The sequence below is a fragment of the Anas platyrhynchos genome, chromosome 8, assembly GCF_047663525.1.
Source record: "Anas platyrhynchos isolate ZD024472 breed Pekin duck chromosome 8, IASCAAS_PekinDuck_T2T, whole genome shotgun sequence".
NCBI lineage: Eukaryota > Metazoa > Chordata > Aves > Anseriformes > Anatidae > Anas > Anas platyrhynchos.
This window is the reverse complement of record NC_092594.1, coordinates 35,097,927-35,121,155: the sequence shown is the minus strand read 5'-3', so window position 1 is coordinate 35,121,155 and position 23,229 is coordinate 35,097,927. Positions and strand designations below refer to the sequence as shown.

The window sequence follows — 23,229 nt, the reverse complement described above, 5'->3', positions numbered from 1 at the left end:
TCTCCACACAGATACTTCCAGGGATATATAGGCCCATAAGAGGAAAATATATTGTCATATCACTAAAGCAATGTGATCTATTTAATGCATGGCATGAGGTGAGAAAACATGAAATAATTCATCCCTAGGTATGTTATTAGACGTAAAGTTGCGAATCATCCAAGCTGCTCTACAAATTCCAGGTGAAAGTGATTGTAGCATTGCTTTTGTAAATGGGAATAGAGATTGGATTGCAAAAATGTATAAACCTTTGAAATTACTACCTTCTGAATGATAGTCTAATTTCTTGAAAGATCATTTATAATAGAAAATGGGGAGGAAAAAAGTCTTTGGGTGCTTTTTCCCCTTAGGCTGTAAAGCTGTTACAACTGATGAGCCAGCATGGTGGTTAGCAGGAGGGCTAAGTTTCAACTAGGTTTGCAGATCAAGACAGATGAATTTCAAGCCTGTATGTGATAAGGATGTTAAGTTTGTGTGCCTAAGTTGAGTTGGGATTCAATGAAGTGAGTTAAGCTGTGCATTAAATCCCATTCATAGCAAGAATTCTGCTATATGGGTATGACTGAGTAGAATTCAGGGGAGGTGGAAAGTCTGTAAGCAGAAGAAAGGTAGGGGAGAAGTAGTCCTTGGTAAGGAGGGTGGATGGATTTTAGGTTTCCTGTGGAGTTTTGAGGGATCCATGCTTTAGTGGCAGATGGAGAGCAGCACTTAGGGAGAGCCCCCAGCTGGAGGGGACATCATCCTGGGCGTGTTATTGCTCCTGCTGCCTTCCACCCAGATCTGTATGTGGGCATGCACAGACCCTGTGCTTATTCCTCACCTTATGGTTCAGCTATGAGCTGCTTTCTAGTTGTGAAAATTGGCCACACTCAGTAGCTGTCCCTGTAGTGGAAAACCTCATTACCTCAATCAGCAGTGTTTGTTAAAATAATGGCTAGAGGAGGGGTGCTGGAATCAGGCTGTCCTGAAATGGACCCTTGGAAAGTAAAACATCCCTATAGGGGTCCTTCAGATTGTTATATGAACCTTAATTAATATCTCACTCTAATTTATAGTTAGAATATGAGGTCCTCTGTCCCAGCAGCTTGACAGGGTGGTGAGGTAACGCGTGCAAGGGAACAATTTATTCCAGAGCATGTGAAGGAGGTTTGATTATGAAGCCACTCAAGGTGCTCCTCATTATCAAAGTGCTTTTTCCCTGCTGGTCCAGTTGTGTGAGACCTGTATGGATGACCTAATTTGAGATCAAACTGAAGGATGCCCTTAGAAAACATTGCCAACGTGAGTTAAATGTAGAGTTACAAACTTAAAATAACCCAGTTCTATATCCTCCTTCAAGTCCACTTATCCAGGTCACACCTGTCCCATGGGCAAGGGGAAATCAGGCAGCGCTTTAAAAGTCCTTCCCTTCTGTACCCTTCTGTCACTTCTTCAGTTTGCTACTGGGTTTTAAGACCTTGAATTGGGGATTTAGAAAAGGAGCCAGGGAAAAAGGTCTGCCTATAAATCATGGTTGGTGTTTACTGATGTTAAGGGCAGAGCAATAATGCATCTGGTCCTATTCGGAATAGCTTTTTCACGCTTCATTTTTTAGGGGAGAGAATTCCCCATATGATCATTTTATAGGGTCGGCTGCCACCTATTTAGGTCCAGCAGCAGTATAAAAAACCCACAGCTTGAGCCCATGTGCTTCCTCTATATGGGACTGGACATTTGAAGCCTACGTGGCTTTTTTATTTATTTATACTGATAGCTGTAACTAGTTAACTTTACAAGTTATTGCTAATTAACTTGTACTTTCTTCTCCTCTAGAGATAAATAGAAATGTTATTTTATCTTTACAGGCTGTTACCCAACTAGAGCTTTTTGGGGACATGTCCACTCCTCCTGATGTAACCTCTCCCCCGGTAAGTAACCAGGGAAACTGAACGGTGTCTTTTTCTGCATCCTATTTTCAGCACATTTATTGAGCACATTTACAATTCAGGTCATTGGCCCTTGCAGTAGGGAGGATTTCAAAGTAGTTCTTATGTTGTGAGAAAATAAAAGTGAAGCAAATTGAATGTGGAATCACTGCTTCTTGAAGAAGTGCAAAAATATCTTCAATTTTTATTTATCTGATATAGGGCTAGGTGTCACATAAGATATAATCTGAACTGCAGATCTCCTTCCCTGGTGTTTATCAGAGCTGCATGCTTCACTGCTCTCTGTCTTGAACTCCCTGTCTCTCCACTGCACTGCAGGAAGATCCAGTTACAGCCTTATATATCACGTCTCCTTGGTTCCACCAAGCACACATCCCAGGACTGCTGTTAAAGGAGGGAAGACAAAAGAGTGGAGAGAGGCAGGGCTGAATGTGTTTTCGGCAGAAAGATTTTTCTCACCGGGCTTTTCTGCAGCACAGAATGAAAACTGTTATTTTCCCATTATGTTTTTGAACCATACTTTAGGCTGTAGGGAATATGAATATTCAGAGAAAATTGAGGTGCTGGGAAGTCACCAGCCTCAAATCTCCGAGGTATTTGGGGCCGTGTCTGGGACTAGATTTTCAAAGTCCTGTCTCCTCATCCTTAGCTTGCTCAATTACACTGTCTTTCTCCCTTAATGTAGACCTATGGCTCTGGTCCTGTCGGTTAATTGGAAGCAATATTTATTCACCTTTCCATAAATCTTGCGGATATTTCATTTGCCTTTATTTATTTATTATTATTTTTTTACATTAATGCCTAAGTCTGTAGCTTATACTGGTTGTCACCTAACACCCAGAAGCACAAGTCTATATGTTGTAGAGAGAAAAATCACGTCAATATTTGCATGAGATGTAATCCAGGGAAATTTTGTTTTTATTTTTCCCCTGGTACAAAGTCTCTCTCATTTTCTTTTTCTCCTGTCTCTAGCACATTATAACACTCTATTTCTACTGCATCTCTACTGCATCTTTCCATTCTTTTTCCTTTCTCTTTTTTTTCTCTGCAAAACTGTGAGCCACAGAGAATGTTTAGCATACACAGCAAAGTATGTGCTGCAGAAGCTGCAGCTGACATGTCATTGTTGTGTTTTATTCCTGCCTTATTGCAGACTCCTGCTACTCCAGGTGATGCCTTTATCCCATCTTCATCCCAGTCACTTCCTGCTAGTACAGACATGTTTGGTTCTGTACCTTTCAGCACTGCTGCCGTACCCTCAGGTAAGAAATCTACTGGAAATATGGGCTTGACTCAAATTTGGTCATCAGTTCTCAGGTCAGGCTTGCATTTTAGTATTTGTCATTAATTCAGTGCATTGGAAGTGGGAAGGATTTTGAGGACAGTGCTGCAGGGCAAGGCAAAACAAGTCATTAACAAGCTGAGAATACATTATTTAGAATTTACCAACGTTATTAAAAGCAAAACCCAAAAACTTCAGTGGAAGTTCAACCATAGTTCATCCATCTGGATAACATACCTTCTAGGTACAGCAGCAAGAGAGAAAAAAGCAGTTAGTTTAGCTTTGGTTTCTTTGCAATTGTAACGAGCTTCCTGTGCTGTCTTCAGTAAATAGAGGATGAAACATGAAGAATTTGATTACATTTCAAAGATATTCCACTTAGTCAAATCCTGATATTTCCTCCAGACTTTTCTGCATTCCTCAAAGTGCTCAAAATTTAAAAACGATGTAACATTCTGCATGGGCACGCAAGAAACGTGGTTTTGACTGATGATCTCTCCTTGGGACACTCAGAGCACTGCGAGAACAGTGCTCTCAGCTCCACTTAGGAGGAAAAAGAAGGAGGAGTGCCTTGAATCATTCAACAGTGACTTTCTAATTGGTTAACTCCTTGTCTGATGCAGAATCAGATTAGCCACTGCATTTCAGAAAGGTTATTCAGATGGTGAAGTGTTCAGGGATAATGTTAGATGAGAATCCCTCGCTGCTACCACGAGGTTACAGTGGGTGCAAGATAAAAGGGCACCTGGAAAATCCATCATAGCCACCTATCAAAATATGATGTGTTTCAAAGTTACTGTTCCTTTCATCACTCATTAATTTAGTCACATGAAGCTCTCTTTCTCTTTTTCTTGGGGCTCTCCTGAGCCCCAAAGAAGGGAGCTGCCAGGTCGCTGCTGATGAGGTCCTTACATATAGGTATTCACAGACACATGGGGTAGTCTCCCAGGAAGAAAAAAAAGCATTCTGTTCAGAGAAAGATTTTGCCAATATGCACCAACCCCTGTTTTTGTATACAAGTATTTGTTTATTAATATGAATTCAACCACATCTTTTTTTTTTTTTTTTTTTTTTAAGTGTGCTGAAGCTCTGGGACCACTAATGTAGCTGCGTATTTCTGATTTACTGTGTAGTTTTTTCTGTGTGCTCTTGACATTATCATAATTTTTTTTCCTGCTTTCTTTATTCTTTGAAGGTTATGTTGCCATGGGAGCTGTTCTGCCCTCGTTCTGGGGACAGCAACCACTTGTTCAACAGCAGTTGGCCATGGGTGCTCAGCCTCCAGTTGCTCAGGTGATGCAGGGAGGACAGCCGATAGCGTGGGGCCAACCCGGTATTTTTCCTCCTACTCAGCAACCGTGGCCATCTGTAGCTGGTCAGTTCCAACCAACTGCCTTCATGCCAACACAAACTGTTTTGCCTTTACAAGCAGCCATGTTTCAAGGTACCATTGCTCCTATAGCTACTGTTCCACCCACAAGTGATTCCAACAGATCAAGTCCACAGACAGACAGGCCCAGACAGAAAATGGGAAAAGAAATGTTTAAAGATTTCCAGATGGCTCAGCCTCCACCAGTGCCATCAAGAAAACCAGATCAGCCTTCCCTCAGTTGTACCTCAGAGGCCTTCTCAAGTTACTTTAACAAAGTTGGGATGGCACAGGAAGCAGATGATTGTGATGACTTTGACATCTCTCAATTAAATTTGACTCCTGTGACTTCCACGACACCATCAACAAACTCACGTGAGTACTCATATCCTTTCTACCATAACTTCCCTCAAATGTGGCTGCTCCTCAAAGCATTTTACATTTCATATAGTAAATTGCAACACAAATATGGACTGAGAACCCTTATGCATGGTCTGGCTTATTAAAAATGATCCAGCCATAAAGAAAAGTGCTACAGAGATCATTGAAATCAACAGCCCCAATAGTCTCAGTCTGAAATTTAATTGTTTATATGACAGTAATATATGTGCTATCCTAGGGACATGCAAGCTGGTTGGAAAATGCCTATAACATTCAAGCTTACAAATGGTTTCTCGTATGTCCCATTCAAGCCATACTCGGTACAAATTAGGAGATGAGTATTTATTCTAATAGCTTGATGTACTGAACATGCAGAGAAATTCATTAAACAGCTGTAAAATAAGCTTATTGTGGTCATAGCATGAAGACGGGATTTTGCAGATTTCTGAAAAGGAATTCATGAGGCAGATTTACCAGAGGCCACTCAGAGACGTTATGTTTTGCTTACCTGCCATAGGGCAGGCAACTCATGCATTCTTAATGTAATGTTGTGATGTCTCCCTGGCTCCTAAAGACATAAGCCAGATGCAGCCAAACTTAGTTTGGAAATCGCTGAATGAAATCAAACTTGCAGAATGGATAATGACTTCTGTTTAAATTTACCTCTTACAGCTTTTTGCTGAAAATAGTTTTCAGTAAGTTGAGGGCTCTAAAGCATGAGCAAATTTTGTGCTGCTGTGTCCCTCTGAACTAATTAACAGATATCTATTCTATGGCTGTTACCTTAATCTTTGTTTAGCTCCAACCCCTGCACCCAGACAGAGTTCTCCATCAAAATCATCAGCATCTCATACCAGCGACCCTGCTGCAGATGACCTCTTTGAAGAGGGATTTGAAAGCCCAAGCAAAAGTGAGGAGCAGGAGGCTGTGAGTAACAACAAGGCTTCTAAATACTGATCACACTTCTTAGCTAGAAAGGAGAGAGAAGTTACTTAAATGTTGTTTGGTAGTCTCAGAAATAACTATTCTAATAGGGCAGGGTGGAATTTAAAGGGGAGCTGTAGACGGGACTCCCTTACAGGTTTGATTTTGATAGCTGACAACATCAGCATGGTGTTTGTGCTGATACAGCCTAATACTGCATGTGAGGAACCAAACTCAGAATTCATATGTAAAGCTGTGTATGTTATCTGTGTACAATGCCCTTTTTGGCATACCAGCATTCACTTACAGATGGTAAGGGAGTCCCAGGTAGAATGACATACGTGCTGAGGATGCAGAAAGAGATAAGAGAGGTTGTGTGTTAAAAGATGATGGTTGACACTGTCTTGCACCTTCTGGCATCCCAGTTGCTTGCCTCGTTGCATTCCTCAATGTTCTGGCCCTTGCTATTTCTTTGCCTTAGTCTCAGTGAACCAAAGCAAGAAATGGTATCAAAAAGAGATGACTTTAAATCACAAGGTATCTTAGGCAGATAAGAGCCTAAGTGAACCAAAGGCAAGAAGGAGTCTGTACAAATACAGACCCAGAAGTACAAAATGACACAAGCTTGAACTCTTTCTGATTTATGTAGGTTCACAGCTTTTCAGGGCCTTTTGCAGTTCTGGTTTATCTAATCCAGTACCTTTGAAGTCTGTGGCATCTCCTGCATGGACTCCAACAGGTACTGGTGTAGTCTTTTCCTGCCTGCATCAGCTACAGAAAAACATTATGGCTTTTGAGAACGTATCAATGGTGAGGTCTCACTTTCTAGTTTTCATGAGATAGGATGTACTTGTTATGCCCACAGCATGAAAATAACCTCGTGTTGACTTTTCACTTTCTATTGTTGAGAAAAAAAGGTGTTATGTTCTTGTATTCTAGCCTGATGGGTCTCAGGCCTCATCCAACAGTGATCCATTTGGTGAGCCAACTGGTGATACTATAAGTCCACAGGTCGGTAGCTAGATAGCGCAGGTTGGGGTAGGTATCTGTCCTTTTTTTCTCTACACCCTGAGGTGCTCACTTATTCTTCCACCAGTGCCTACCATTGCTTTCATGGATGCATGGTTTGCTTTTCCTTTTCATCTCTTCCTTTTTTCCTCTCCATTATCCACGGTGTATTCCTCATGCTCAGTGGTTTGCATGGCTTTTGCCATTCACTAAGTGTTGCAACTTATGCAAATATGTGTTTCAGCTGCCTGCATGCTTTAAAGAAATGTAGACTTATTTTACTTTGTGTTCAAATTCTAAGGGGAAATAGGAAATTTGAGCCATTACTAACAGTATATTATGCAGAACATTTTTTTTTATTAAACCCAGTCTGGCCTTTAGGCAGATGTAACATATTAAGTGGAATAAGACATCTTACCCACAGACATAACAAACATTAAGTTAAATTATATAATGATACATGAACACCTCTACTCTAAATCAACGTATAAATCAGCAGAAGAAACAAATGTATTATCTGCATGTAAAAATTATTGAAATGGGTTTGTATATTTTTATCTCCAACTGCAAATTAAAAACATCTGAAAGTTATAATCCTTCATATTAGCATTGGCATACTGATATTTTCAAAATTACTCATCAAACGTAAGTCATTTAAACCCAGACAGAAGGGAAAGATGATCTTTTCATCTTCTGTGTTACAAAACACATTGAAAATATGGTTGCTTGTGAAGGTTTTGTGATTTGCTTCAATACAGTATATAAGTTCTACCAAAGAAACCATAAAGCTACAAATTTTTATGTCTGCTGAGCATTGTTATTCCATCCAAATACACTCTAGTGTTACTATTTGAAGGATACGTTTCATTATCTTCTCCCTGTCTGCCATTCATGGTTTGTATTACTCAAATACATGATCTGGTGCTGCTTCTGTGCTTCAGCACAGAGCTCCTGGAAGAAATCCGTAACAAAGGCAGAACCCTTTTTATTTTTGTACAGAAATCACACTGTGTTTACCAGTGACTTATCTGCCCTGAGCCTAGGCAATCTGGTTTCAACTCAAAATTAATAGTTTCATTAGGAGTCGCTTTACTTTGTGCACTAAATATGGTTAAGAAAAAAGATCTTATGATAACTTAGCTTTGATCTACTTGGGGGTAATAAGATTATCTCTTAATAAGATACAGTGCCAAGAGAAGGCATCTCCCCCTTACTCAGCTCAGCTCTAAGGGGCTGAAGCAAACATAGCATTAAGCCTTGTGTCTCCTTGAGTCTAAAAATGACAGTATCTGGATATAGTCAAGCTAGGCTGACTCTATCCATTGGTTATAGTACTCCATCGAGAACTGCTTCTTGCAGATTGATGATGCCACACAGCAATTTGGCCTTGCCTTCGTCTGACCCCAGCCAGCACTGATGAAGCCAGCTATTCCAGCTTCAGAGTGTTTCAGGATTTCCTTCTTAGATCAAGAAAAAGGATATGACCTTTATCTGAATCCTACACTCTGCAAACCTACGTGCATTTTTTTATTATGGTTTATCATAGTTGGGATATTTCTGAAATTCATCAGAGGGAGAATAATGATAAAATCTCTTTCTAATTTTCTGACTGTCACAAAGATAGTTAGCATCATTTGTAAGCTAGCACCATGCACATTTGCCTATCAGGAGTTCTGGGAATAGCTTGTAACAGTGATTGAAGTCTGTTGATGCATACTACAGTGTAAGACAGTCAAGTGTGGGACACCTTTTGTTCTGTTTTTATATAACGCTTACTAAACTACTTTCTTCTACCTGTCAGGGGCCTCTGGGTGCTACAAGAACAATATTTTGCCGGTGACTCCATAGGGTGTTTTTTTCCTGTGTTTTCTGTTAATGCTTTTACAATCTTGCATCTATACAATCTATGTTATATATAGAGAGAGCTCAGAAATACATTCTGGGAAGTGTTAAATAATGCCATTGATTATGATATAGTAATTCCTAAGAGCAGTGGGCAGGAAGCGGAACAAGAAGAAGCATCTCTCCAGTGAATACACTGGAGATACACGAGCATCATTGTGCCTCAGTGCAGTGCCATCCAGCAGTCTGAGAGAAATCCACTTGCTGAAGCCAGCCCATCTAATTCTGCAGCCTGGTATCATGAGAGCAACGGAGACTCTAATCTCCATGGAAAACGATCAGTTCAGGACTTACTACTGGGTTGTGTATTGAGGCTGCATTTGGAGAGAAACGTAATGGAGAGAAGCATGTAGTACAAAAGAATCACAGCCTGCTTAAAAGCCACTTTTGTGTGCAAGATGGAGATTACTTGGCTCTTTCAGAACATGGTTCTTCACACCAAGAACACCACAGTATGCAGCTTGGATGAATGGACCTCTCAGGAGCAAGACTTAGTATTGTGTTCAGAAATTTCAAATATTGTTCCCAGCATTTGTATTAAATCAGCTGTGCCCATACAACCTTTGTCTCGATGTATTCAGGATACTCACCTGCTTATTATTTTGTGCACTGATCTTTCAGTGTACCTTAGCAATTTGATTTCTTCATTCCTTCTGCTATCCCCTATTCTCATTTAGATATAATTCAGCGGCTTCTAGCAAGTATCTTTGTTTCTCTGTGTTTTGTCTCTCCCTTTTGTGATCTTCAACTTAAGCTTTCAAAACCTCATCCTAACAGTAGCCATTCTTATAAGTAACTCTTCTACAAATGGCTACGGGTTCTTAGCAGGTAAATGTGGCATTATACGGATAAATTACTTTTTTCTCCCTTTATGGCTGGAGATAAGGAGCAGCCTATGAAAGGCCTGACTTCACAGGTGAAAAAAAATCAACTGTTTGCAGAGCTGTTCATAGCAAGATTTGTATCTAGTTGTTTTCCCTTTGTTCATGAGCTGTGTCAAGGATGAGTAGTGATTTTCCAGAAGAGGTGAGAAGAACAGTGAATAGTAAGACTGCCATCTTCAGCTGATTAACATTTAATTCCCGATGCTGCCTATAGATTGTGTGGTGGGTAACTGCAGTGAAAGAAGAAAGGGAATGAACTGTACTTAGCTATGTTTATGCTGAATGTGCTGAACGTTTCTCATTACTGGCATTGCTGATAAACCCGGAAAGTCTGAAAACAGCAATTTTCACCTGGTCACCCCCTTTGCCCTGGTGCATGCAGTGACCCTGATGTCAGGGGTGCTAGGTACAGACATCCCTAGTGTGGATATTTCTGTTCATGGGGCTATCTCAGCTTCAGCCCCCAACTCAACCTCAGCAATTGCACTCTGAAGCAAAGAAGCGCTGAAGCTTTAGAGTTGAAAGCTTAGGAAAGTCTGTAGGAAGGGGAGCCTTCAAGCATGGTAAGAACAAGGAAGGACTCCTTACGGACCATACAAACTGGTTCTTGAAGGCAAATCAGCAACAGGGTGAAAATTCTGAAATCAAATACAGGGGGTATTTGGTACCACAATTAATCCAATAAAAGTCATTTAAAATGCTGGAAGAAGTACAGCTCTATTGATATGCTGCCCAGCTCAAGACTTGCACTGGCAGTCATTCATGAGAGATTTTCAGGAAGCCTTCAAAACATTTGTGGCTAGAGCATATCTTCCTCAGAAAGTTGTTTAGTTGTTCTGTGAAATGTGTGCAGACAATTAAAAGCCCTCAAAATATGTCGCACCCTTCACGATGCTATCAGCACTGTCAGGAGAGCAACAGTTCCTTTGAATATTTGTCTATCAGCTTTTGGTGGTACTTTGGTGGCCTGCTGCCATCTTCCATCTCGCAGCCTGTGCCATTCTTTGTGATGAATGTTCCTAATCATTTTAGTCAGCTCCAGAACAGACTACTTAAAAGTCTTTATCTGGGCTGTTACTGTGAAGTTGACAGAAAATAGCAACTTAAGGACACAGCACTGGCTTAGTCTGAGGATTTTGTGAGCCTCAGTAGGGCATATGAAGCTGATTCTGCAACCTGCTGTTCCTTTCTGGCCCCTTTCTGCTGCACGAGGAATCAGAGTGGGCTCAAACATGGAAGAATGTCTTTGTGGGATCTGTTACTGTCATTCATCTGCCTCAATAGGAACTGAACAGAGTCCAAAGAGAAATTCATAATGATTTTAGGTGACCTACTCCTACCGTAGACCCTAGTGCTCTCAAACTGAAGAAACAGCACTGAGCAGGGTTATGGACCTTAGAGAGAAGTTGACAGGGTTATGTACTTGGAAAGGGATCCCAGTTCAGGAAATACTGCTTTCTTCCAGAGAGATCCCCAAATTGTCATTTCAGGCCCCATTTTCCTGCTTGTTTGTTCATCATTGTATTTCCCAGGGCATCTGAAGGATGAAGAGAAATCCAGGCTGTTCTGTGAGCAGATTTGCCTTCCTTTCACTGCTGCAATCCCCTCACTTGCCCCTTTTGTCTGTCTGTTTTCACATGACCAGCTCGTACACAGGTTTCACAGCTTTTCCAATGTCTGCAAGCCTGCCTGGAGCAGCCAGGTACCTTTCAATTTCTCCAACTTCTTCCTCTGAACAAGGGACAACAAACTAGGTGGCTTGTCTACAGCCACGCGCTTGCTGATTGACAATCCAGCAATTCAATTAGGGCACGAGCTCTCCTACCTTTCTCTGTAATGAGGTCGTTTAAAAGTTCCCTGTCTTCTGCACAACAACTGATTTTCAGGACACTTGCGGTAATTTAGTATCTTTGAGACTTCTGAACAATTTGCTTCAAATTGGCTATTGGGCTCAAAAGTTATTAAGGAAAATTGGCAGTTACATAGACAGAAAGCATAATTTAATGGCTCCTGTTTTCTTAGGAAAGCAGCCCAGAAATAACAGGCGTGTTTCTATGCTGCAACTCATTATTATTCCACAACCAAGATTTAGCAGAGTTCATCAGTGTAAGTAGTTCTCATTGTTTTTTTCAGGTTGTGGTTGTATTGCATCCATACTGATACTAAAATGACAAAGACTTGTAAAATGCTAGCAATCAAACCAGATATATGAGACTAGGAGATATTCCTGGGCAGGTTTGCAGTAAGAATAGAGGCACCCTTCAGTCACAATCCTTAATGAGAAGGTTGCTATATTTATGCAGCTAATAGAGGCTAACTGTAATACAAACAAACAAAGAGAAGCCACAGGCTGTTAATGGGGGAATAGGAACTGCCCGTGTTTCCACCAAAGATTATTTAATTTAAATACTGCTTGCCAAGTTTACTCTGTCCTATTTTATTGCATCAGAATGCAATAGAGAAGATGCATTGCACTCCCGTTTCCCTTCACTTGCATCCCCAGCACAAGATTCTCATTTTGGCTGGTGTTCCAGCACACTTATTTCATGAAACTATCATTTGAGCCTAACCTTTCTGATCAGTCAGCCAGGAGTAAAACTGGTGCTGAGAATCTATTGTAAAGGGCAAAGAAATCTATGCGGGCCTCACCTCTACAACTCAGTACATCTTGCCTGAAGCTTTGCACATAGCAGGGTGCCTTGCAATGATGAAAGGACTGCCAGTGTGAAAATAGTTGCTTCCTAACCAAGTCCTGTGTTATGTTTTGTGAGTGAGCTCACCTGCACGAGCCCAAGTAGTGCTGAATCTGTTGGAGGTGTTCTCCAACGCCTAGTTCTGCTGGGGAGCAGGTGTTAATGCCTTTGAATAGGGTGCAGTGTTATTCAGAACCATTAGCACCCCCGTTATCTCATGCAGTAGTGCACTATACCAAAAGTCCATACTCTTTGCTACAGTGTTGTTTGTTGTGCAAAATGTTCCTGAAAATGGGAAGAATTACAAGATTTTAAACAGGAAGTATCTCTGGAATACATAAATGTAGCATACAAAGGGAAATTTTTCTCTTTAGCATTTTTTTCAGTGAATTCCAAGAGAGTTCATAACTCAAAATTGCACAACATACTTTTAGATTCCTTAACATTTAGATGTTTAACTTACGACATGTATATTTAGACTTGCTGGTCCCCTCCTGCAACCTGCCTCTTCAGTGAGATATCTGATCTGTGATTTCATATCCTTTTCTTGCAATCTCTTGTAATTTAAAGGCAAGAAATAGGTTCAGCATAAAAAGCCACATTAGTATGTGAAGATTTCTGCTTCCTAGGCCTAGCAAAATACTCCTGGTGAAAACTCCTCTGCCTGGCATTGTGAGAGGGAGGATCTGTGCTGTCAACAGTACTGAACTCTCCTTGTGCTGCTTTTCTGTCCTTTACTGCTCTCTTTTGCTCTCCTGAGCATCACTGTAAGTTCTTTATAGCTGCTATTTACAGTGTTGGGCTGTAGTCAAGAGGCACTGTTGAATTATCTCAAAATAATATTAGAAAACAAGTCCCACCCACTGACTAAAAAAAAAAAAGCTGAGAAGATTGCACAAAATTACAGCAATCGATTTCTCATTTATACATCTGAAGGGGGAAATCACCTAGAGAAAGATGTAAGAGCTCACTTTTCATTCAGAATGTTTTGATCTACGAGAAGAAACGTTATTCAAATTGTTGACAGAAGCAGACCCTTGCCACATGCAGTGTATGTTCATATTGGGTATGAATAAAAGTTTGAATTTTCTGCCTGAAAACTCTCCCTTGTGCGTTGTTGGAAGTGCTCATGGCTGGCGATGAACTCTCCCTCCTCTTCCAGTGATGCCAGGTTCAGTGACACCTCAGGACACCTGTTACCTCAGTGTCTCTGCGTGTCTTATAGATATTGGAAGAGAGCTCTAACAAGCACATTCAATGTTTTTAAAGGCTTTTATATTCCCTAAGGCACTCGAAAAATCGACATCCTTTGTTCCAAAGTGATCTTCTCCCTCCCTCCCTTTTTCTTCCCCTCCTTCCTTTTTGCTTCCTGTCGCAATCACCTCAGGTTCAGCAAATGCCTGAAGAATGGCCTGGTGTGTGTCGGGTTCCCACATTAATTAGTTCAGATTTTCTCTGAACTAGCTGTGATAGATCATTCTGCCAGCCTCACGTCTGCAGTACATGAAAATTGGCGTAGGTAGAGTCAGCACGCAGTATGTGAGATGCAGTTATTTACTCTCACTCATCTCTTCAGATTACCTTTGGTTTCTCAAGGTCACCACATGTATTTGCTTCTTGCTGTGGATAATTTCCGCAGCCTTTATTTAATCATTCTGAGAGATTTCTTTCATCCTCTTTTAATGCTCGTGCTGTACTCAGGGCTTCTTGTGGGTAGGAGATAGGGAAGAGGAGTCTCCACAGGCTCCACAAATGTGGATGTTTGATAAGATAAGAGATACAGCTTTCCTTGGCACACAGGGAGCAGGCCATATTTTGGAAGGAGGCTCACGGTGCTGCTTCATTCACCAAAAACTGCTGGGTGAGGCAGGACAGGACACTGCCTGCACTCTGCCCAGACACCCCCACGCCAAGTACGTGCAACCCCTGTGGGGCTGATTTTCTGATCAGCAGCACCATCTCTAAAGGCAGTGATTAAAATCCAGCGCTGGCTCTCTCCAGACATTTCTGGGTCCGCAGTGCCCAGTGATGTGCCAGCCCTCAGTTCTTTTGCTTGAAGCCAGCTTCTGCTGACGCTGCTGTACCGTGAGTTGGTTCTAGCTTGGTGAAATTCAGCGGCGTGGTATTTGAATATTTATCAAGCTGCGGAGAGTTAATGCAGTATGGCATTAATTAGCCTTTCTGCCTGTCTTGTTCTTTTTTTAGATGTCATTCTTAGTTTAATAAATTAGTTTCTGGGAATGAAGTCGAGTGGATTCCAGGGCCCATGGATGGTTTGCTTCACGCTGCAGCCAAGACGAGCATAACATTAAGAACACGCAGAGTGTCAGCTATGAAGGAGCATTAAAGACATGGCAGCTTTCCCCCCCCCTGCTCCCCACATCCAGGAAATCCCCAAGAAAATATCTGTTAGAAAATTGACATGTTTTCCTCCCAGCTTTAATGATTGTACTAATGGCTACACAGCCTCCTAATCAAACTGCACGGAGCTGGCTTTCCTCGTTCTTCATAGGCGACTCACGCCACATCTCTCTGAAAATACTGTTATTTTAATCCCATCACAGCTTCATTAGTTCAGCTTTCAGCAGCGGTTTCTGCTTGCAAGTGTGTTTTTTTTTTCTGCATGAGTTGTGTAAAACCCACAGCTAAGTGCCGTTGTTGCGCTCTTGGGGTGGGATTCTCAGCCTGCTGCAAGTTACAGCCTTTTATGCCAGCTACATTTCTGGCCCGTAAACTTCAAATCATCTAGTCATATAAATATCATTTCATTTCTTCATATGTTTATGCCCAGCAATACCTCCTGAGGATCGGTGCACAGCCAATATGGAAGAGGAAATTGATTGTAAGCATGCCTTTTCTGAAATAATATCACATTTCCTTCACAATCCAACTGGGGTGCCATGATCACTCAAAGCAGCACAGAAAACAAACACTTCCTTTGGGTTTTGACTCACGAGGTATTGCTGTTCTCAAGCAGATGTTCTAAAAATGTTCTAAAAATGTCTGGAGACATCTCTGCTTAATTTTATTTTTATCATCCCCAGGAAGCAGAACCTCTCTACGCCCAGATCAACAGACCTAAGAAATAGCATTGGTACAGGCTTGTGGTGCTCCGAGACTCGAATGAAACCCACCAACCTGGCAGGCCTTTGGCTTTCATGCTTTTTTCCGATTGATTTTGGCTGGCAAGGATAGATGATTGCCCTCCTGGACTGGCTCTGCGAGTGTTCCTGATGATTTTTGGCAACCAATGGCAGATTCCTATGGCAGCACAAAATAAAAACTCCCTGCTTATCACACCAAGAGTCCAGCCCTGTCCCCACAAGTCATGGGTATCCAGACTAGGAAATCTTGCTCCTCGGTCTTCTTTTCAACATTGGTTATCTTCTGTGTGCCACATATAAATAACGAGCATCTGAAATTTACTGAGTATCAGACATTCCTTTTCTTTTGAGCAAAAAGCAGAATCTGTATGTAGCAGTGGCATTATCATTCAACAGCCTTTTGGGCACAAGTCGGCACTTTTTATGTCACGGTGACATGTTTTTCATCATCATTTACATCAGGCTGATCCTGACTTATTTTTTTTTCCCTTGTGTAGGCATATTTAAACAACAGCAACAACAAAATACTGGCAGTGTCATTTTTTTTGTATTTCTTATTCTGTAGTTTTGTATGAGTGACAGATCTAACAGCAAAACACGTCCTGCGGAAACGATTCCTAACTTGAAACCACAGAATAAAACTCGGTTGTTTATCCATCCTGACTGAAAATGTTGCCAAATGTACCTTTAAGTTCTAGCGCATCATGAGGAAGAAATGCTGCTTTTCTGTTTGAATACTCATGTTGTGGGTAGAGGAAGGACATCAAGTCCCACTGATGGAAGAGATGAAAGATTCACTATTTCCTAGGAAACTCTAAACAAAGTACAGAAAAGGAATATTTTTATTTCTTCGATATCTTGCTGCTGTAATGCTATGCAGACAAGTGTTTTCTTCTCTGTGTGCCATTTTTGATGAAAAAAATCATTTGCCAAATAATACTGGTATGATTCTGGTTTGGGAAGTTGGATGGAAAGGACTTTACAAATGGGACAACGGTGGCATGGATTTTGGAATAACGAACTGATTCTGTGATCAAATCGTTCATCTTTATCACTTTTTGTACATCAGAAAAATCAAATGGGATTTTTATTTTATAACTTGAAAAAAAAAATCTTACTGTTAAACTCTTTAAATGTTAAAGGGGAAATGGCTTTAAGGAGTTCGAATGAAAATTGCCAGTTTTTTTGTAAATATAAATGTTATGAAAATTCTTTTACTAATGCCATTACACGGTAGAGAAGGTAGCAAGTTGCAGTGCTTGGGAGGTGTGGCAAACCCAATTTGTGGTTCTCACATCACATACGTTTTTTCACATGCTTACGATAATGGGCTGAAGCTCAAGTGCATTTGCCTAAAGCAGTCAGCTTGTCAGCAACTAGTGAAATTAATGGGAACACATGATTTTATGATCTAGCTTTTTCACACAGGCATACTCCACGTACGAGAACTCACATTTCATTGGCATTCCTTTACGATTCCAGAACCTCTGCATAGAAGTCATCCAACTGTTTACACATAGAATGAAAGAATTTAAAACTTCCGTTTTTTTACATTTATGAAGCAAAAGTGCAGTGTTTGGGTTCATATGTTTAGCACATGATTTTCATAAAGAATCTATATATTTTTGCCCTACAGAGAATTGTTATACAGGTCAAATGTGTTTTCCTGATGTTCCTATGCAGTTACAGTATATTGAATTTAGTGGTTTAACACTAAAAAGAAAAAAAAAGAAAAAGAAGAAAAAAAGGAAAAAAATAGAAAAAAAAAAGAAAAAAATAGAAAAACAAAAAAGGTTAAAGAAATTAAATGATTAATCTGTTTTTAGGGTTATTGTGCAGATTTTGTTTTTAAATTGACACATTAGGATTTGCATTTTTGTCATGATTAAAATAGGCCTGGAGTTATAAATATTTTACTTTCTTTCATCTCTATTATAAGCTAAAAATGGTTTAGAAGGCAGAATACCTGGGGTGGCAATTGTGGATACGTATAACCAAATCTCACCACATGATTCCAGTCTTTTATTTTGAATTAGAGAAATTAGAGAAATGTGCGTTACAGAATGTATGTGAATGAAAAATTAGCTGTGAATAGACCTAACGAACCTGCAGAGAAGAGAACTTTTATCCCCATCCACAGTCGTTTGATGCTTATTTCTTAGACATGTGCAAGCAGTTTTGTAGCAAATCTTATTTTCCCATCAGAAGAAAGGTCAGTTTTCTAACCGGAGACAATGAATTAAAACTTGGTGGGTTGAGCGTTTTGGGATTAAAAGCAGAGGTAAAAATGTTTCTGAAGGACATTACATTAAGTATATTTTCCTAGTTTGCACAGTGGTGCTACCTTCTTCTTCAGTGGCTCCTTTCAATTTTGTCCTACATACGGAACCACGAAGACAGTTTTGATTCATAGTAGACATTTGAGGTTTAGTCTAGTCAGCACATCTCCAGTTATGGGGTAAAATATTGAAAGGAAAAGAAGAGATTTATGTCTCAGAGGATCCATTGACATCATATTTGTAGGAAGCAGATCATTTACATAGTCCTTGCAACAAATAGGTGCGGAGGGAAGGAGGCTGGGATTTTAGTGTTTTGGGAGAGACAGCTGGACCATCCCCGTGGACCACTGTCCTACCTTTGCCAATGTTCATAAATAAAATTAAATTCAGAATTGTCGTGTCATACAATTAGATCGTCTTATTCATGACTGAGATGCTGATTTGAGAGGATTGTAAGGCCTCTGCACTGTACCAGTATTGTAGATAACTAAAATATCCAGCTTGTGCAATTGTTTAATCCCCCGTCCTTCACTAGCACTAAATTCGTCACTTTAAATTTAAAAACCAGGGAATCCCACCAGCCATCTTGTTGTCATCCCCCGTAGATTCTTGATCTTTACCTGTCATGAAAAGATATTTTGATAGATCGTAGTCATCCAAGTGTCTGATGAAACCTTTCATCTAATAACGTACTGGGCACCTTCTTTGCAAAAATGTTTACTCCGTGGTTTTCATTCATTTTTATTTCTGCATTCTGACACATATTTTTTTAATAAAGATGAGAAAGATAAAATGACTGTTGCAGTACATTTCTAAACCTACTTTAACTTTACCTCAGATAATGACCATTTGTTAACACATACGGACACATTATTTTTAACTTTATGTATAATGCATTCAGCAACAAACAAAAAAAAAAAAACAACAAATTTTTAGAAATTTTCCATTAATTTCTGTAACACACCATGTAATACTGTTATGAATAAAAACATTTTAAAAAGGTGTCATTTCACTAAGTTTGTTCCATAGCTTTTGCTCTTCTGTGAAAATTCTGGCATTTGTACAGTGCAATGTGGATATCTGTCATGACCAAAATTTTTGACAGGTACTAAATAATCGGGAAAGAATATCTGAGAAAAATAACTGCCTCTATTTGGAGAATACCTCTTCTTAATCACTCTAGTTGTTGATTATCTTGCAGAGGCTAAACTTGCTACTTTTAGATGCTGCCTCCCTATTTTTGGCCTCTTCTGGGCTGTTTGAAACATTAACTGTTTTAGTCACCTCCTGTTAAATCCCGTGTTCCTGGGGAAAACGTGCTGTGTAATGCTACCAGAGCTGGAGCAACTCTGTAGAATGAGAAGCTGCAAATCATTTTGCTCGAGGAAGATTTAAAATGAAAATTGTGCATTTAAACATGACAGTTTTCCAAGTTTGTAGTAAAACACCAAACTTTCCAGTAATGCATACGGAATTGAGAGCCAAGCCTTGATCCAGAAAATGTATTATTGGTCCCCTTCTTTTCCAGTGGGACTTCTCTGCCTCGTGTGGCACTGTGTAAGGTAAGCTGAAGTATTCTGCTGGTGCGAAGCTCTGAGGCCACATGTAAAATGCAATTGCTTGATTTTCAGAGGAACTAAGCACTGGATCTTTCAGCCAAAATGAAGAGTAATGGTTTTGCCAAGAAATAATGCAAATATGGAAGAGTCCACATTGAAATTTCAGGGTAAGAAGTATGTGTCTATATAAAGGAAGAGAGAGAGCAGTATGTATGCACATACATTTAATTAAATGTCTTCTTGCTGTCCCTTTTTCATCTGCTGGAAGTGTCCAGTAGGTCATGCTGCAGCATTATGTGTTACTGGAACTTAGGCATGGTAGGAATCTGTGGATTGAATGTAAAAATATCCACCTCAAGTGTAAGTAGGTAAAGAAATGATCCTAATTTAATTAATGTTTACTAAGGCCATGCTCTCCTGCAGCAACGACAACTTATTTAGCAAACAGTTTTCAGGATCACCGTGCAGTTTTACAAGGACTCTTGACAGAGCTCTTTTTTCCATGTCAGCGACTTCTGGGAAAGAATTGTTTGTACAGACTGGGAATACTCAACTTGAACTGGTTTACGTTGGATCAAAGGTAATGTTGCTTCCTTTTCTAAGGTTGTGGTATATATTTCCATGCACCATTTCCTTCTTTCTTTTCTTTCTGAACAACTCATGTCCTATCAGGGTCATGGGTATTAGTTTTCCGGTAAATACCATCCTCATTCAGAAGAATATCATTTTCAAAGCAAGAAGAGGGGATGGTTGCTGTCAGTTTTGCTCCAGAGGTTTGGATTCATTGTCTATAATTGTCTCGTTAAGCCAACACGGAAAACATGATGGTAAATGAACGAAGTGAAATCCCATATGGAAGCCAGAAAGTGCAGGTTTTTAGTGAATGTGTGACATTGGCCATCTATTCCACTCAAATATTACCACTATTGCTGACGCTGTCTGTACTGCCTCATGCAAGGCTCCTGGCATCTGATTCTGCTTCTGTATGGGAAACCAGTGGGACTCACAGCTGTTCCTGGCTGTGCCTTGATGTTATTACTACAAAAGTCATGGTCTGTAAGAGTTACTGTATGTACTCCTGGAACAAGCTGGTCTTCTCAGTCTAATTCACTTTTTAGGAGCAGCCCTGTAAAGAGCCGTTTTTTGAATACATCAGATAAAGCAGAGAGGTGGCATGGGGAAGGGAGAAGGGTGTTTTATTTCTTGCTTCACTGGCTGTCTCAAAGTATGTGGGAACCAAATTATACATTTCAGCATGACAGTGAGGAATATGGGGAGATGTCCTGATACGATTTCCTGATTACCTGTTACATTGCCTGTCTCTTTCTAAAATTATCCTACTGGAGGCAGGGAATAACAGGTCTATTAGTGAAACGATTGTCCAGCTATTAGTTTTTAGAGCTTTAAATAGTCTTATCTCAATGTACGTGTTTGCCCTGTGGCTCATCTATCACCCCTAAAATGTTTTATCAGCACCTGAAAAATCTCAGCAAGAGGAATAGCCTCAAATGTTACCCATTCAAGTGGTTTTCAGATACAGGGTATATTTTTTTAAAGGTCTTTTAAGATCTGATGCAATTTGTTAGCTTTTCAATCCCATTTCATAGCTCCCGCAGCACCACTTACGTAAATGCTCCTAACCAGCAAGGAAAGGATATCACAATAGATTAAAAGAAAAACAGGTTAACAGGCAGCAAATCAATGTCCATTCGGCCTCAGACATTTGTGAAAATAAGGGATTATGAAGAATTATTGCCAGGTACTTCAAGTGTGAAGACTTTTGTGCCATTTCTGTCTTCCTTAACAGCGGATAGTTGTTAGGAGCTTGAGAAAAGCTCTCAGGGTCAGAAGCATGTTGTATTAGAAATAAGCAGAACTTATAAAGCTTTAAGCTGTTGCAATTCTCTGTAAATTTTATGCTATTTGACAGTGAGATGATGAGAATCTCAGTTTTTCTTCAAAGTACACTGAGTTTCTAGTTTGAAAATGAATTTGTGTGTGTTATCTTGAAGTCCAATGGAGATGAGATGGAGATGGTGTTTTTTTCTTTCATTGCTTACTTGATACTCCAACCACTGCTATACAGGACCCTAGAATTAGAGCTTTCAGTGTAGAAATACCTTTACCTAGTTTGGACCAAGCCATTATGAGGCATTACTTTTTAGTGAATCAAAAGGCAAAAACAGAGAATAAGCTTGACAAGGTGAATTTTTTATATCCAGGGCTTTACAGATAGCAGCTTCACTAGCAGAAAACAACTGTATTAGTAACAGAAAAGATGATGCAAAACAGAAATGCTGAGTCAGGTGTAAGTAAACATCTGAAAATGTTCCTTGGGGTTTGTTATTTGTAACCTTTACCATGTATTTGCCACCTTACACTCTTCACCACTAAAATCTGTGGAAGATCCCCCTCTTACCCTTGAATAAGACAGTTATGTTCTTCTGCAGAAGGAAGTACGAGTTATGAAGGAGGGAATGAAAAGATTTTTTTTTCAGAAAAGGAGAAAGATAAATTGTTTTTGACCAGTATAAAAACTTCTTGCTCCCATCTAACCTTTTCCACGGAGGGCCTTTCATCACTAGTATGTGTTAGTTTTAATTTGGGCAGAAAGCAGCCGTTAAAAAAAAAATCACCTTTGGTGAAACTGTATGGGTTTTATTTACAGGGGCAAGAGGTTACAAACTTTTGTTGGTGTTAGGAACCCTACAAAGGATGCATTGCACTTGAAAGCTCATGATGGACACTTTGCGAGCCTTCATTTTCAAGTGTGATAAAACCCACTTTCAGTGTCTTAGAGCACTGTTAGGGTTAAGTGCTTTGGGATTTAAAAAACAGCTCAGCAGACAGCCGGGGCTATTACACTCAGCAATGAAGAAGGCACAAAACTGTGGAAAGAGGACACAGGTGGTGCTACAGGGTGACATTCCCACTGATCCACAGACCCATTATGCCTCAAGCTGCAAGGAGGTGGAAAGCAAGCGGTGGTTGTCATTGTGAATTTTGCATGTTAGACCTCCCTCTTGTTAAACCACGGTATAAATGATGTGGAAAACGTGATTATGCTTTCCAATTCTCTTTGAACAGTATGTTAACATATAGGAAACTCTGCTTCCTTGGTCCCTGCTGTGATTTTAACCTAACATCTTTCTGCTAATTAAGGAGCAGGCATGATCACCACTAAGATGTGTGTGGAAAGAAGGAGTAAAACGGAGATGAGCAGCGTGGCAGCAAGCTGCTTGGAGGTCTTCACACACTGTGGCACTATCGTGGTTTGCAGTAAAACCTAGGGTGTGCTCTGCGCTTACAATCTTAGCTTCTCTCTTGCTGCTATTTCAATATTGGATTTGTACTGCATTTCTCAGCCAGCAAGGGGCCTGCAGATGGAGAGGTCTTTCCTGTAAGTGGTTGTTTTGTGTTATTTTTGTGTTTTGTTTTTTTTTGCTGTTGTGCATAAATAATTAACAGTTAAATCAATCATGTCAAAGGTTGAGCAAGCTGTATCAGATAGACACACCTTCATTTTAGTCTGGGGTCAAAGTCATTTGACACACACAAAAAATAAGGCAAAAAAAAAGCAAACAAAACGCCAGTCTCAGCCATCTTTCCTAATAGTTTGTCCTCCGTGTCCGGAGATGGAAGGACAGCTGGTCACTGACTGCGTTCAGTAACACTGAGAAACCGACTGCCAAAACAATAAAAAATCTTCCTGTTCTGGTCAAATTCCTACAAGGACTGAGTTAATGTGCTTCTCTTTGTTAAATGGTTATCATCAAGTTGCCAAACTAAAAATGCAGCAGCCAGTTAACTTCATTTTCAGAGATGGTGCCATCTGTGAGGTGAGTACAACACATTTAAAAGGTGACACACTTGTCCAGGTCATTACACTGAGGTCGGTTTGGGATGGTGTCAGTGAATA

The 23,229-nt window shown here is 40.2% G+C and overlaps 1 protein-coding gene across 22 annotated transcripts in view; it reads left to right on the top strand.

The window, feature by feature from the left end:
* Nucleotides 1-18,753, top strand: part of DAB1 (DAB adaptor protein 1) — a 430,095-nt gene extending 411,342 nt beyond the window's left edge. For 14 of the 22 annotated variants that reach the window (XM_072041491.1, XM_072041484.1, XM_072041485.1 and 11 more), the window contains 7 exons: nt 1,845-1,907; nt 3,079-3,187; nt 4,403-4,951; nt 5,757-5,884; nt 6,821-6,892; nt 15,160-15,210; nt 15,413-18,753. In XM_072041491.1, coding sequence (XP_071897592.1) covers nt 1,845-1,907; nt 3,079-3,187; nt 4,403-4,951; nt 5,757-5,884; nt 6,821-6,892; nt 15,160-15,210; nt 15,413-15,457 — 1,017 coding nt within the window. In that variant the 3' untranslated portion in view covers nt 15,458-18,753. The other 8 variants (XM_027463748.3, XM_027463743.3, XM_027463751.3 and 5 more) reach the window with 6 other exon arrangements.
* The last annotated feature ends 4,476 nt before the right edge of the window (nt 18,754-23,229 follow it).